The sequence below is a fragment of the Megalops cyprinoides genome, chromosome 14 (assembly GCF_013368585.1).
Source record: "Megalops cyprinoides isolate fMegCyp1 chromosome 14, fMegCyp1.pri, whole genome shotgun sequence".
Taxonomy (NCBI): domain Eukaryota; kingdom Metazoa; phylum Chordata; class Actinopteri; order Elopiformes; family Megalopidae; genus Megalops; species Megalops cyprinoides.
Genome location: NC_050596.1, coordinates 30,370,106 through 30,384,175, shown reverse-complemented (window position 1 = coordinate 30,384,175; position 14,070 = coordinate 30,370,106). Strand labels below are relative to the sequence as shown.

Below are 14,070 nucleotides of genomic sequence, written 5' to 3'. Positions count from 1 at the left end.
TTTCTCCTCCTCTGTTTTTCTGTAGCATTCAGCATTGTGAATACTTGGCTCTTTACTAGAGGTCTAAAGTGTGTGTGTGTGCGTGTGTGTGCGTGTATACACACATACACTGTGTAAATATGTATATATGCACCCTGGAGAGTAAATAGGAAGCAGTGCTTCTGTCTTGGCTCAGCCTAGCTGTTTCAGTGAGTGTTGTGTTTCAGTGAGCACGTGTGTGTCAGTGCAGAAGTTGCTTCACGTCATCAGTTTTTGCTGAAATGGGAGAGGCATGCAGTGAAGGTGACCCGTGCTTCTTCCCCAGGTGCAAAGTAACGAGGGCGAGACTCTGCCCGGGACCCTCTGCCCTGTCAGAGCAGGGAATGGTGAGTTTGGGGGGAAATGGGGTGATGGCTGCCTTTAGGAACATCCCATCATCCTTTGGGAAACAGGACACAACAGAAACATTCTTAAATGTTTAAGCTTTCCATTCTGTTATTGCCATTAGCTTGTAAACATTGTTCATTTTTCCATATCTTGTGACTGTATGAAAACATGTTGGAAAGTTGGATATCATGGAAACTGGATATCAGAAACACGTATCACAAGTTTCTGATTATAATAGTTAGTTAATGCCAGTATTGTTGAATAATTAACTTAATCCTGTAGGAACCTAAAAATATCTCATATGAACTGCATGGTTTGGTAACTACTTATGCAATAAAGACTCACTTTCACAATGCTGACCTCCATCCGTGCAATCCAGTATACAAATACAAGAGCCTGAAGCAGAAAAAGTCTGAGAAATGCATCAAGACTGCCCTCTGCTGGTAGAAAATGGCAGCCTTTAGAAATGTGTCGGCTGTGTGAAAAGTATGAGGGTGTCTTTGGGTTCCTCTCAGAGGGTAAACCTCCTTGTCTGCCTCTAAATTACCCTGCTGTAGTTTTGTGTGTTCTCTAATGTAGAGGCAGCCTGAGGCATGAACATTACTGTTCTGTTACTTTGTCATAAACGTGACTTTCAGCATCCTCATTGTCAGTGCCATAACTTTTATAACTGGTAAAGCGGGATGACTCATAATGCGGTTGTATAGGGAGTCTGGTTTCACAGAGTGAAGGCGGTGTTGGTGTGTCTGTGCAGTGCAGAATGATGCGAACGTTAGAGAGGCATTGTTTGCTAATTCAGATGCTTTGTCCCTGTCCCGGTACAGAGTCGTTACTGAGGACAGCCAGTCAGCACTCAGACAGCAGCGGCTTTGCTGAAGACCCCTCCGCAGATTGCTCTTCTAATTACCTGAAGGTGACGTTGAGCTCACTGTGTGTGTGTGTGTGTGTGTGTGTGTGTGTGTGTGTGTGTGTGTGTGTGTGCGTGTGCGTGTGTGTGCAAGCGTGCGTGTGTATACTGACAGTGTGTTTGACTCGTTTCTCTTTGTGAAAGATAAGTGAACCGGCTGGTTTGTGGTGTCAGTTTGAATGATGAATAGTTAGTTAATGAGGGCTGTAAACCCTGGTGTGTAAGTCATGCTCAGGGGCCACCAACAGGCTGTGCCAGCAGCTCCTGTGTGTTTTATTTCAGTTTCTCCTAGTGTGTGTTCAGTGTGTCCATCTGTGTGTTCAGTTCTGTGAGAGTTTAACCCTGTGTGTGCTGGGTGTTCAGGTCCAGGAGAGCTCAGACAGCTGTGACAGTGAGACCACAGTGACGTCCAACGCTGGGGACCTGGGCACCCCCCTGGCCGTGGAGTCCCCTGCCTTCGAGCAGCTGCAGGGGGGCACAGCGGAGGCCCTGACGGCCACCGTGCTGGATGACAGTGACCTGCAGGACCCCAGCGCCCTGAGCGGGAGCCAGTGCGAGGCAGAGGAGGAGGAGGAGGTGGAGATCCCCAAGTACACGCCCCACCAGCTCCCCAAACACACAGTGAGACAGGCGAGCGAGAACGAGGAACCGGGTCTCACCGGTGGGCCAGGGTGTACCGTGGAGCTCGGCTCTGCCACGGACCCCCGCCCGTCCCCGGAACCCGTCTCCGGCACCCCGAACAGGGCCCGCGGGGCTCTGCAGAGGTCCCACCAGGCAATGTCCGTGTGCGAGGGGCGGGGCACCCCCGTCTGGGTGAGGGACGGGGCGCTGCTGTGCGACCGGGACAGGGCCCCCCTGCGGAGGTCCGTCTCCCTCCCCACCTCCCTCCGCCCCTCCCGTGTCGTCTCCTCCGTCAAGATCCAGCTGCGTCCCGGCAACGTCCGGCTCTGCACCCCGCCCTCCTTCTCCTACCGCTACACCCCCGAGGAGGAAGAGGAGGAGGAGGCGGGGCAGGGGGTGGGGCAGGGGGCGGCGCAGGAGGCAGAAGGGGAGGAGTCACCCTGTCGCTCCACCCTCATCATTAGCTCCCTCCCCCAGGAGAAGGCCCCGCCCAGCGCCACTCTGGACGGCCCAGACCCACCCAGCCGGATGCCCCCTTACCCCCTGCACATGCCCCCCCACCTGACCCATTCCACCTGCTCCCTGCACTCCACGCCCCCAGACTGGCCTGATCAGCCCCTGTGCGAGAAGTCCCGCTCCTGGAGCACCTGCAGCATGCCTGCCCTGCCGGCTCACAGCGCCCCCTACAGCTCACCCTACAACAACCTCCACGGCGCCCCCTACAGTTCACCTTACATTAACCTCCACGGCGCCCCCTACAGCTCACCTTATGGCAACCCTAGCAGTGCCCCCTTCCACCATAACGCTCCTCAGAGGAACCACTACAGCAGCTCTTATGGCAATCTCAAGAGCGCCCCCTACAGCTCAACTTACAACAACCCCAACAGCGCCCCCTACAGCTTGCCTTATGGCAACCCTAGCAGTGCCCCCTTCCACCACAGTGCTCCTCAGAGCAACCGCTGCAACAGCCCTTTTGGAAACCCCTACATCGCCCCCTACAGCTCGCCTTATGGCCACCCTCACCCTGCCTCCTACCATCACAGAGTTGCTCAAAGCCCCCAGAGCGCCCCCTACAGCACGCTGTGCCCCCCGCCCTTCCCCCACCCCTACACCCCTCCCCCAGCCGCCCCTCCCGCGTCCAGCACCGAGGCGCAGCTGCGGAGAGTCCTGCACGACATCAGGGGCGCAGTGCACAACCTGGCCCAGGTGAGGGCGCCAACGTGCACCAGCCCATCAGACACATGTACACTGCTACACACCGCACTATTCACGGTTTGGATTATTTAGAAAGCCATGCAAATGCATGTGTGAGTAACGCGCTGGTGTGGGCGTGTGGGAGGCCAGAACTATTAGCTGTCATTCCTCAGGATTACATTGCAGTACATTACTGTCATTTAGCAGATGCTCTTATCCAGAGCGACTTGCATAGGCTACAGCTTTTTACACATTATCCATTTACAGAGCCGGATAAATATGTGATACTGGAGCTCAAGTGTGCCCTCAAGGGTTACAGATCACCATGTTCCCTGCACAGCGCTAGTGAGAGTCTCAGAGAAATCGCCCTCTTGAAAGGGACACAGCGTTTATTTTAGAATAGCTCCCGTTGGTATTTATGTACATAGGCTTTATTTAACCAGGTCAGTTCACCTGACTGAATCTACCTGCTTCCACTTTGGGGCAGTGCTGCTCACATGCCTGCCTGGCACAGCACTGGCAGAGCCGCAGAGGGATAGTTATATGGACGTATTACTGCTCAGAGGAAGACAGGTTTGAGTAGCACCTGTGTAATTTTGAGTTCCTCATTAGTCAGAGGGGCTGTGTGCATACAGCGGAGCAGTAAGGCCTGGAGGACCTTACATCTCCACACTGTATAGTGTAGTATAGTATAGTGACTGTATAGCATGTCTGTTTCAAAGCTGGTGACTTTGATAACGAGTCACTCTCGGTAGACCCGTCTGTTAAGCCACGGGGAGTCTCTCCGGGTAAAGCCCTGCACTGAATGGCGGAGACTTTGTGTTGATTGTTAAGTGTCATTGTTTCCTTTGTTGAACAGAGTTCATCTCTGCGTGGGGAGGACATGGCTACTCACCTGTTCAGCACACAGAGAGCAGGTCAACCCCTGCATGAGGTGCGTATATCCATACTCAAGCAAAGAGTAAATCTGCGTCCACATCCGTATGTCTAAAGCTTTGCCTCAGCACCACATGGGCTAAGTGGGATTGTTCTCTGTGCTGTCTGATGGGCAGCTGGGTTCATACAGTGTCAGCAAAATAGATAGTGAAGTTGATACCTATGTATGAATTCTTTTTGGTATTAAAAATATTTTTTGGCTACTTTGAAGAATATAAAATATAAAATAGTTTTGATTTGTTTAACACTTCTTGGTCACTGCATAATTCTATTTGTGTTTCATAGTTTTGATGTCTTTGCTATTATTCTAAAATGTGTAAAATACTAAAAATGAAGAATGAAAGTTGTGTCCAAACTTTTCACCCGTACCGTATGTGTTCAGAGACAGCATGGTGGTTTTCCGCAGTGTCTTTGCGTGATGTGTGTCCCTCCTCTTCCTCTCAGAGTGGCTTCCAGGAGCTGCAGGTGATGAGGAAGAGTCTGAGTCTGTTCCGCACTCAGATGATGGACCTGGAGCTAGCCCTCATCAGACAGCAGGACATGATGTACCAGCACCTTACCGAGGAGGAGAGGTGGGTCCCCTAACGCACCTGAGACTCACCCATTGTTTTTTCTCAGATGTTTCGCCTTTAAGTCTCAGTGTAGCTAGTTTTGCAGATTAGGTCATGCTGCTTTGTCCGTTCTGTGTCCACGTGGGGGTGAAATTACACTGGCACTTTATGTTGCATGCCGTTGCGAGTGTTTTTGCAGGTGTCCGCGTGGCGCTTTTCAGCCTTGGCTTTGTAAAGCTAAAAACTCTCAAAAACCTTGTTTTCCTGTCAGGCACATGGAAGATTGTACAGTGCTTGCGATTAAAGATGTAGGCTTATTTATTTTTTTTTTTTTGCGTTATGTGTGTGTGTGTGTGCGTGTTCGCGTGTGTATGTGTGTGTGTGTGTGCGTGTGTGTGTGTGTGCGTGTGTGTGTGTGTGCGTGTGTGCGTGTGTGCGTGTGTGCGTGTGCGTGTGTGCGTGTGTGCGTGTGTGCGTGTGTGCGTGTGTGCGTGTGTGCGTGTGTGCGTGTGTGTGTGTGCGTGTGTGTGTGTGTGTGTGTGTGCGTGTTCGCGTGTGTGTGTGCGTGTGTGTGTGCGTGTGTGTGCGTGTGTGTGCGTGTGTGTGCGTGTGTGCGTGTGCGTGTGCGTGTGTGCGTGTGTGCGTGTGCGCGTGCGTGCGTGTGCGTGTGTGTGTGTGTGTGTGTGTGTGTGTGCACGTATGTACCCCCTCGTTCTCAGGCAGGAGGCGGAGCAGCTGCAGAATCTGCGCAGTGCAGTGAGGCAGGAGCTGCAGGAGCTGGAGCTGCAGCTGGAAGATCGTCTGCTCTCCCTGGACGAGCAGCTGCGCTCCTCCCAGCTCTCCGGCCTCTACCGCCACCCAGTGGTGAGTGTCTGCAACAGCAACAGCTCACAAGGCTGCTTCTACTCACAGCTGTTCCTGGTATATTTAGAATACCATGTCCCTTTACCAGCTGTGGTCTGACTTCCAGTCCGCGGGGAGTTGAGAGAGGGGAAAGGAAAGTTTTTAGCTGGAATCCAGGTCTGTGTGTTCTCTGCCTCAACGCAGAACTTCTCTGGAATATGCTCCACATTAAGTAGGTGCTTCCAGAGTAGTTTCTGTTTCTGTTTTACCAGAGTTTTAATATAGTGGTTTTGCAATTTCTAAAGAACAGGCAGACATTTTTTTTTGTTACACTACTTCAAAGATTCACTGTTCCTGAGTCTACTAAAGTTGATAGTAGGTAGGAAATGTCAGTCATTGTGGTGCATGGTCGAGTAGCATTGGAAATCATTACTGTAAGAGGTGCTTTAGACATTGGTCAGAATCGCATTATACTCTCACTCATTTGATGGCAGAGCTCTGTAAATTGTAACACTAGAAAGCAATATATGAGTCACATATCAATTTTGAATACAGTCTTGCACAGAATCCATCTTGAACAAAAACCCCGTCTCTCCGAACAATGCGCTTTTCTGTCCAGACCCCTCATCCTTATCAGGAGACCCAAGACTGCAATCTATCGCTTCCTTTGTACTCCCTCTTTTCTTTGTAGCTTCGTATCCCATTTATAATGTGATCAAATCGTATTTCTGTAACTCTTCTGCAGCTTCCCCTCCCCTTTCTCTCCCCCAGTCAGCAACAGCACAGCAGAGGAGACAATCCTGCTTCACACCAAGTCCTGCTTATTTATCCCCCTTATCCCCCCCCCCCCGCCACCCGTTTCACAAGAGAAATAGGAAATCGTAGGTTTTTTAAATAAAGAAAGTCAGCAACCTATAAGGGGTGTATGCACATATGCAGTGTTTCGCTTTGCAGAGGTCAGGAGGTTGTGGATCTTCATCCGTTTTACCAGAGAGTTGATGCCACACACATTCCAGGACATGAATTTTTAAAGTTGACGGGGGGTTTCTAAGGTGGTGTGTGCTGGTCATTTTATCTTTAACTGTGTTGACATGCAGCTGTTTAGTAGAGCATGATCCCTTACATCACACATCTGTCCCAGAGCACAACAAGAGAAACCTCCTGATAATGCCATAAATACACAATGTACGTACAGTACATTATCTTCAGGAGAGACCATCACTGTTTACACAGCTTGTATGAGGAGTAATCTGTGTAAAATGCATCGCTTCTTGTTATTACTACAGGGTGTCCGTAGAGGGCAGAGCTTTGACAGCCTGTGCAGCAGCCCGTCCCTGAATGTAAGAGAGCCGGTGAGTGTCTCTGAGAGAGTGCTGCTCCCTGTGCTGAAGTCTCAGTCTCAGTGTCCCCTCTCCTCCTCATGTGAGGTGTGCCGTGTATCCCCTGTCCTCCTCATGTGAGGTGTGTGTCGTGTATCCCCTCTCCTCCTCATGTGAGGTGTGCCGTGTATCCCCTCTCCTCCTCATGTGAGGTGTGTGATGTGTCCCCTCTCCTCCTCATGTGAGGTGTATGCCGTGTATCCCCTCTCCTCCTCATGTGAGGTGTGTGTCGTGTATCCCCTCTCCTCCTCATGTGAGGTGTGCCGTGTATCCCCTCTCCTCCTCATGTGAGGTGTGTGATGTGTCCCCTCTCCTCCTCATGTGAGGTGTGTGCCGTGTATCCCCTGTCCTCCTCATGTGAGGTGTGTGTGATGTGTCCCCTCTCCTCCTCATGTGAGGTGTGTGCGATGTGTCCCCTCTCCTCCTCATGTGAGGTGTGTGTGATGTGTCCCCTCTCCTCCTCATGTGAGGTGTGTGCCGTGTATCCCCTGTCCTCCTCATGTGAGGTGTGTGTGATGTGTCCCCTCTCCTCCTCATGTGAGGTGTGTGCGATGTGTCCCCTCTCCTCCTCATGTGAGGTGTGTGTGATGTGTCCCCTCTCCTCCTCATGTGAGGTGTGTGCCGTGTATCCCCTGTCCTCCTCATGTGAGGTGTGTGTGATGTGTCCCCTCTCCTCCTCATGTGAGGTGTGTGTGATGTGTCCCCTCTCCTCCTCATGTGAGGTGTGTGTGATGTGTCCCCTCTCCTCCTCATGTGAGGTGTGTGTGATGTGTCCCCTCTCCTCCTCATGTGAGGTGTGTGATGTGTCCCCTCTCCTCCTCATGTGAGGTGTGTGTGATGTGTCCCCTCTCCTCCTCATGTGAGGTGTGTGTGATGTGTCCCCTCTCCTCCTCATGTGAGGTGTGTGCGATGTGTCCCCTCTCCTCCTCATGTGAGGTGTGCCGTGTATCCCCTCTCCTCCTCATGTGAGGTGTGCCGTGTATCCCCTCTCCTCCTCATGTGAGGTGTGTGTGATGTGTCCCCTCTCCTCCTCATGTGAGGTCTGCGTGATGTCTCCCCCAGGTGGCCGAGCTGCTGAGGGAACAGCTCTACCTGCAGGAGGAGGTGGGGGTCGGGGGTGGGGGCAGCTCCGCCGCCTCGCTGGCGTCCGGGTACTCCTCGGGCTCCGACAGCCCCTCCAGGCCCGGCCGGCCCCTGGGCACCCCCACACCCAAACACCCCTCTCCACAGCGGGCGGGTGTGTACCGGGCATCTGTCTGCCTGACCCCAGCCCCGCCCCCGCGGCCCCAGGCAGCAGCTCCGCACGGCGCAGACTCCACACTGCCCACTCCTCCTGAGGAGAGGGGAGGCGGAGGGGGAGGGGGAGGAGCAGAGAGCCCCCATCTGCAGCAGCTCATCAAGGAGGTGAGAGGGTGGAGGCTGGTCTTCCTGACCTCTGATTACAGTTTTTACAGTTCATCGGCATTATTGATACGACAGTATTACACTACATTATTGCCATTTGACAGATGCTCTTATCCAGAGCAACTCACATCAATTACAGGTTTTTACAATGTTATCCATTTCTACAACTGGATATTTATTGAGGCAATTGTGGGCTAAGTACCTTGCCCAAGGGTACAGCAGCAGTACCCCTGTGGGGAATCGAACCAGCAACCTTTTAGTTAGGAGTTCTGCTCCTTAACCACTATAGTGCACTGCCACTCTGTATACTGTATTTCGGGTGTGACCAAAACAGTACAGTTGTGGGAAATGTCAAAATTAAAGTATAAATAAAAGTAAATAAATATTAATAGGGTCATTATTTATTGGAAAATACAATGATACACATACATTAATGCCAATGATTTAAGAAATTTTAGTGGGTTATAATGCACTTTATCAGTAGATAGCTGAATTTATACAGTCACATAGGTATATATTGATTCAGTTATTAATGCACATTATTCCAGACGGTCAACCCTCACAAGCAGGAAGTTCAAAGTTTGTCACCACACTTGGCTAGCACCATTTAGCTGTTGAATGAATAGCTATCACGGTGTCAGTTTTTGTGAAAAAGTGTGATTTAAGTTACCAGTTCCTGCCTTGCATATGTGCATTAGCTGCAATGGCTAGCCTCTGAGAGCCCACAGGCTGCCACCTGTTGGCTGTCTAATGCTTTGCCTTGATGCTGTTTGCCAGTATTAAATAGCTTGTGTCAATGGGAAGGCCTTTATATGAGAGGCAATGCTATAAATACATCATACAAAAAACTGTGTTCAGATTTATGTTTGTTCACAAACAGTAACTTTGCATAAAGGCAAGGTCAAAATTACCATTGAAAATGTGTGAATGAAAGCAGTTGTGAAACAAAATGAGCCATCATGTGGGCCACCTTCAGAGAACATGGGTGCTGTGTGCTGTTCCCTGCCTTTTTGATTAATCACTGGGAAAGGATCTGTCTGAAACATACTTTAGTGTTTCACAGTATTGTTGATCAGAGAGTCTTTGATGGTAATGTGGCACAGTGGTAAGGAGCAGGGCTTGTAACCCAAAGGTGGCCAATCTGATTCCTTGCTGGGGCACTGCTGTTACACCCTTAGAAAAGGAATTCTACCTAAATCATCTCAGTAAAAACCCAGCTGTATAAATGGGCAATGTGGAAAAAAATGTAAAAGAAATTTAAATCTACTTGCTCTGGACAAGAGCATCTGCAAAGAAACTGTGGTGCAATGTGAAGATCCCATACTGGAAAATCTTCCGTTTGACCAGTTGAAGAGCTTTTGGGTATTCTGACACCTTTGAAACTCTGAATGGAAACTTTGAAGTGTGTGAGCTGCAAAGTCTGGCCTTGTCTGTGAGGAGTGATGTCACTGGTTTGGAAGGGCTGCAGGCTGGATGTGTGTGAGTGATCAGACAGCTCCGCATGTTCCCGGCCTCAGCTTTCTGCTCTGGTACTGCTAGCAGCACATGCTGTACCTGGTGTCCACTCACTGCTCCAGTTCTGAGCGGAGCCCTGCCCTCTCTGGGCGTGAGTCAGCGCTGCTACGAGTCTCAGATGGCGTCAGGGAGTCAGAGCTGGGCCTGTAATCCGTTGGCGTATCTCATCCGCTTTGCGTTGACCTCTGACCTCCCGCCATCCTCCGTCTCTCTCAGATCAGGCAGAGCCTCGCTGACGAAATCCGGCAGGAGATTGTGAATGAGCTCCTGGCTGCCGTGTCGCCAAGGAGATCGCCCGTGGCAACAGGAGAGCCCACCTTGTGAGCACGGTAATGGAAATTTCCGAGGTAACCGGAGGCGCGCCCTCCATTGCCAACGTGCGTCTGTGTGAGTGTGTGTGTGTGTGTCTGAGGGGGGCAGGGGTGCGGGTGAATGAGGGTGATCTTTCCTCTCCTCTCTGGTATCATGCTGACCCTGCTGTTTGCCAAGTGCAGAGTGGGTGATACCTTCCTGCGGCAGACACGGGCAGGGTCATGGCCCGGGTAAAGTGCCTGTGCCCCAGCCAGAGTATTCAACGCACTTTCACACAGACACACAGAGTCACAAACACAGGGGCTCCATTCCACCCTGCGACCTCACAGCTGAGCTCCCTCCAGTTTTCCTGACACGCACAAAAGAATCTGCTCCCACAGGCATGGGGGGAGTCATTCTTGATACTGTTGATGCATCTAAAAGCTACAGGTAGTCAGCTCACAGAGAGTGGGAAAGACAACCTTTTCTGTTTTAATAATAAAAAAAAAAATCAAATTCACTACTCTAGTCCATTCAAGCTGTGAATGACTCTATCTGTTCTGTTGCAGGTAAAGGAGAGGGACCATGTGGAATAGAACCACCCTGGACACCAGCAGCAACCTGCAATGAGGTCTGCCCCCCCCCCCCCCACAGTTTAATGTTAACAGTCTCTGGGTCAATCACACGGCAAGCTTCAGACACTAAAGCTGCTGTACACTGTGCTACACATAACCATAACCATCCCATTTAAACATGGAGAATTTAAAAGACTTTTATTTCCCAGTGGCAGTGAATGTTCTTGTGTTGGACTTTAGCAAGTGATGTGGGTTGGAGTACTTGTTGGTGAGGCTGAATGTGACTGGGCTCTGAAAGACCGTCCTTGGGTGGGTGAAAGTGTGTGTAAGGAGGTCAAGCGTCTACTGTAACTAAGCCTCTAAGCCTACTAATCCAGCCTCTACAAGGAGCTAGGAGTGCACTGCATTCTACTTGGAACTTGAGCCGACTAATAACAACTACTGTTTTCCAGGTGAAACTTTAATGCCTTACTTTTTTTGTCAGTTCGTCTTTTTATTTTTGTCGAAAAGCTGTGCTTATTTATAATGATCTTTTAAAAAGTCACATTCCTAAATGTATTTTCTGATGTAAAGCACCACTAATGTCAATAAAATGTGTATATTTGTTATAAAATCCTTACTTTTGTGAGACAGAGGTGAAGCATGACAATGGTTATTATGTTGGAGAATGTAACTGAGCGGATTACATTGTAACTGCTGGAGAATGTAACTGAGTGGATTACATTGTAACTATTGGTGAATGAAATTGGGTGGGTTACATTGTAACTGCTGGAGAATGTAACTGATTGGGTTACATTGTAACTGTTGGAGAATGAAATTGGGTGGGTTACATTGAAACTGTTGATCGCTGATAAAGAACATGAACCTGTCTGAGCTGTACTGTCACTTAATGTACAGAGGTCCTTCCCTCGTCACCCCACGACCTTAAAGCACATTTCATAATTAAACAAACTTTTATTTTGTGTCAGTAAAGCAAAAAATAACTCCTAAAATTGTTATTAAGAATGAAGGATAAACCACAATGCGATAGCACTTGGATTTAATACTGAGCTGGTGTTATGATTTTTTAGCCAAGAAGCTAACAAGTGTTAGGATGGTTATATTGCCCTGTTGTACAATGATTTAAAAATAGGATTATGCCACAAAGATGTTAATTTTTCTACTTTAAAATTATTTGTAATACTAACTGATTTATATAAACTGATGGGTCCATGTAAATGGAGACAATTCTAAACTTTTAACTTGTGACCTGGGATGCATGGGGAAGATCTCTAGAGCAAAATATTAATAAAGATTTATTTATTTTGAATACATCCAGGCAGTGAGTTTGTGATTATTAGACTAAGGGAACAACTGAGATGGCATCAAAAATCTGACAGGTATATGACATCACCAAAGGCACCAGCACCCACCAGACAGAGACTCAGAGATTGAGTGATCATGATTGGTTTCCTAGGGTAATCTGCACACAATTGCAGTGTACAAAATAAAAAAAAGTCAAGGCTGTTAGTATGAATCTGAATGTACCTACCATGAGAATTAAGCTATAAATATTTACATATTTCATTTGGAAATTAATTTGGGTTGAAGGCTACCAGTGAAGTCAGTGTATGTAAAAGGGTGCATTAATTGCAGGAAGGTATTGGCTCATTTCTGAGAGGGTATAACCCCAGTGGAATCTTTTGATACTGATTTGATGCATCACATGTTTGCAGAGAAAAACAGCAAGCATTTTGCAATTGTCTACACAATATTGTGCATGTTATTTTTCCCTTTAGCCTCCCTCTGAGTACACGTTGAGTGTGTGGCGACAGTGGTGAACCAACTGTATAATGCTAATGTTAGCTCACTTGCTAATTAGCTTCCTGCAGATAATATATTAATAACTTAGTTAAATTGTTAGCTAATAGGCTAAACAATACATTATTAGCTAGCATAATAGCAATAGCTGATTTTTTTATTATTGGACTGGATGATTTTGGCTGGTTAATTATCGGGGCATCAACACGTTGTAAATTTCTATTTTATTAAGTAGTTATTCAGTCCTAGAAACTTTCTTGTGATGCACATCCGGAATTGTTCACCATTGCTAAGCCTCAGTAGCGGGGACGGCTAAAGCATGAATGGCATAAAACTGAGCGAGGTTTGAAAAGTGGACTTTAAAAGTGAGACCTACTCTTACCCAGTTTATTTCATCACTGTGCCGATGCAGTTGTCACGATCTGAGAGCTCTTTAAGCCTCTCTCATTTCTCTGCATGGAAGCCGGTATTCATGGTGACATTTTTCTCCCTGCATTTTCAGTTATTGTACTCTGCAAATGACAAGCACTCTCCTTTCCCACACTGGAGTTAAGAAAAGTGTGCGGAGATTATAGTAATTTAATATCGCTCTGATTCCACTCGGCAGCCCATTCCGGAGACGTTCGATCCAGTGCTGCCATGGAAACCTGGGTTTGTGAAAGGGCATATTGTGGGATGCTCACAAGGGATTGTGGGTAAAAGGGTGGGGGTGGGTTTTTGCACACTGATAGGGGAGAAGGTGAGGTGCAGAGGACCTCTGGGCCGTAGCACACAGTGCACAGAGAAGGAAACAAATGTTTAAAAAATACATCATAAGTTCATTATCGGGACACAGATGGCTGTGACATCCCAAAATTGCTGGACTGGCTCATCTGTTGTCAGAACTCCTCAGGTCTTCTGGCAACGGTCAGTACACAGTAAAGACGCAGTACTAGTAACCAGACAAACACCATGTTCTGGGCCCTGAAAAGCACAGGGAGATGTGCACAAGGCGATATCTCCCCCAAACTGGGAATTACCTGCTTGAACACTTTCTAGCAGAGCGGATGAACCACATCACACCATCTCCCATAAAGGCTGCATCTCCTCTACCTGTTCAGGGGTAAAACAGATAACTGGCAGCTTTGCTCTGACCTTAATCCAATCCAGCATCCTTTCACATACCCCCCTAACAGTCAATTTCCAAAACAACCCCTTCTCCCAAATCTCATATTACTCGCATATTATTTACTTCCCAATATTCCGGAACATCTGCAACCATTTTATGTCTAATTTCATGGCTATATCAAATCTGGGAGAGGATGTTGTGCTACGGTAACAACATAAGGTCAATGAATTCTGCAGCAGCCTTTAACTCAATAGATGGTCACAAATGTCTGCAGTGATGTGTATGGTATTCAAAACTCATGTTCAGTTTGGCATCCTGAATGAATAAATGCAAACATAGCAAACCTAATACACCAGAAAGCACATTAATGCCCAAAGAGGTCTCTGCCCCTTTCTCAGCTACTCTGGTTTCCTTCACTCCTGCCAGCAAGAACCTGTACACTAAAGCCCCAGCCCAGGGAGGTGAGGTCAGCATGACTAATCTTCCAATAACAACTTTATCGCTTCAGATGACACTGTTATGTGATAATCTACACATGATATGATAATCTACAAGCTACAGAGTTTCTAACATCTGGGTT

The 14,070-nt window shown here is 48.3% G+C and overlaps 1 protein-coding gene across 3 annotated transcripts in view; it reads left to right on the top strand.

Annotated features, from left to right (window-relative positions):
- LOC118789339 (protein ITPRID2-like) overlaps window positions 1–11,843 on the top strand; it is a 34,105-nt gene extending 22,262 nt beyond the window's left edge. For 2 of the 3 annotated variants that reach the window (XM_036545715.1, XM_036545716.1), the window contains exons 10-19: window positions 305–365; window positions 1,191–1,279; window positions 1,637–3,100; window positions 3,948–4,022; window positions 4,469–4,596; window positions 5,295–5,439; window positions 6,705–6,770; window positions 7,860–8,201; window positions 9,933–10,045; window positions 10,577–11,843. In XM_036545715.1, the coding sequence (XP_036401608.1) occupies window positions 305–365; window positions 1,191–1,279; window positions 1,637–3,100; window positions 3,948–4,022; window positions 4,469–4,596; window positions 5,295–5,439; window positions 6,705–6,770; window positions 7,860–8,201; window positions 9,933–10,040 (2,478 nt within the window). In that variant the 3' untranslated portion in view covers window positions 10,041–10,045; window positions 10,577–11,843. Of the gene's footprint in view, window positions 1–304; window positions 366–1,190; window positions 1,280–1,636; window positions 3,101–3,947; window positions 4,023–4,468; window positions 4,597–5,294; window positions 5,440–6,704; window positions 6,771–7,859; window positions 8,202–9,932; window positions 10,064–10,576 lie in introns of all 3 variants that reach the window. The other variant, XM_036545717.1, reaches the window with a different exon arrangement.
- Window positions 11,844–14,070: the final 2,227 nt, after the last annotated feature.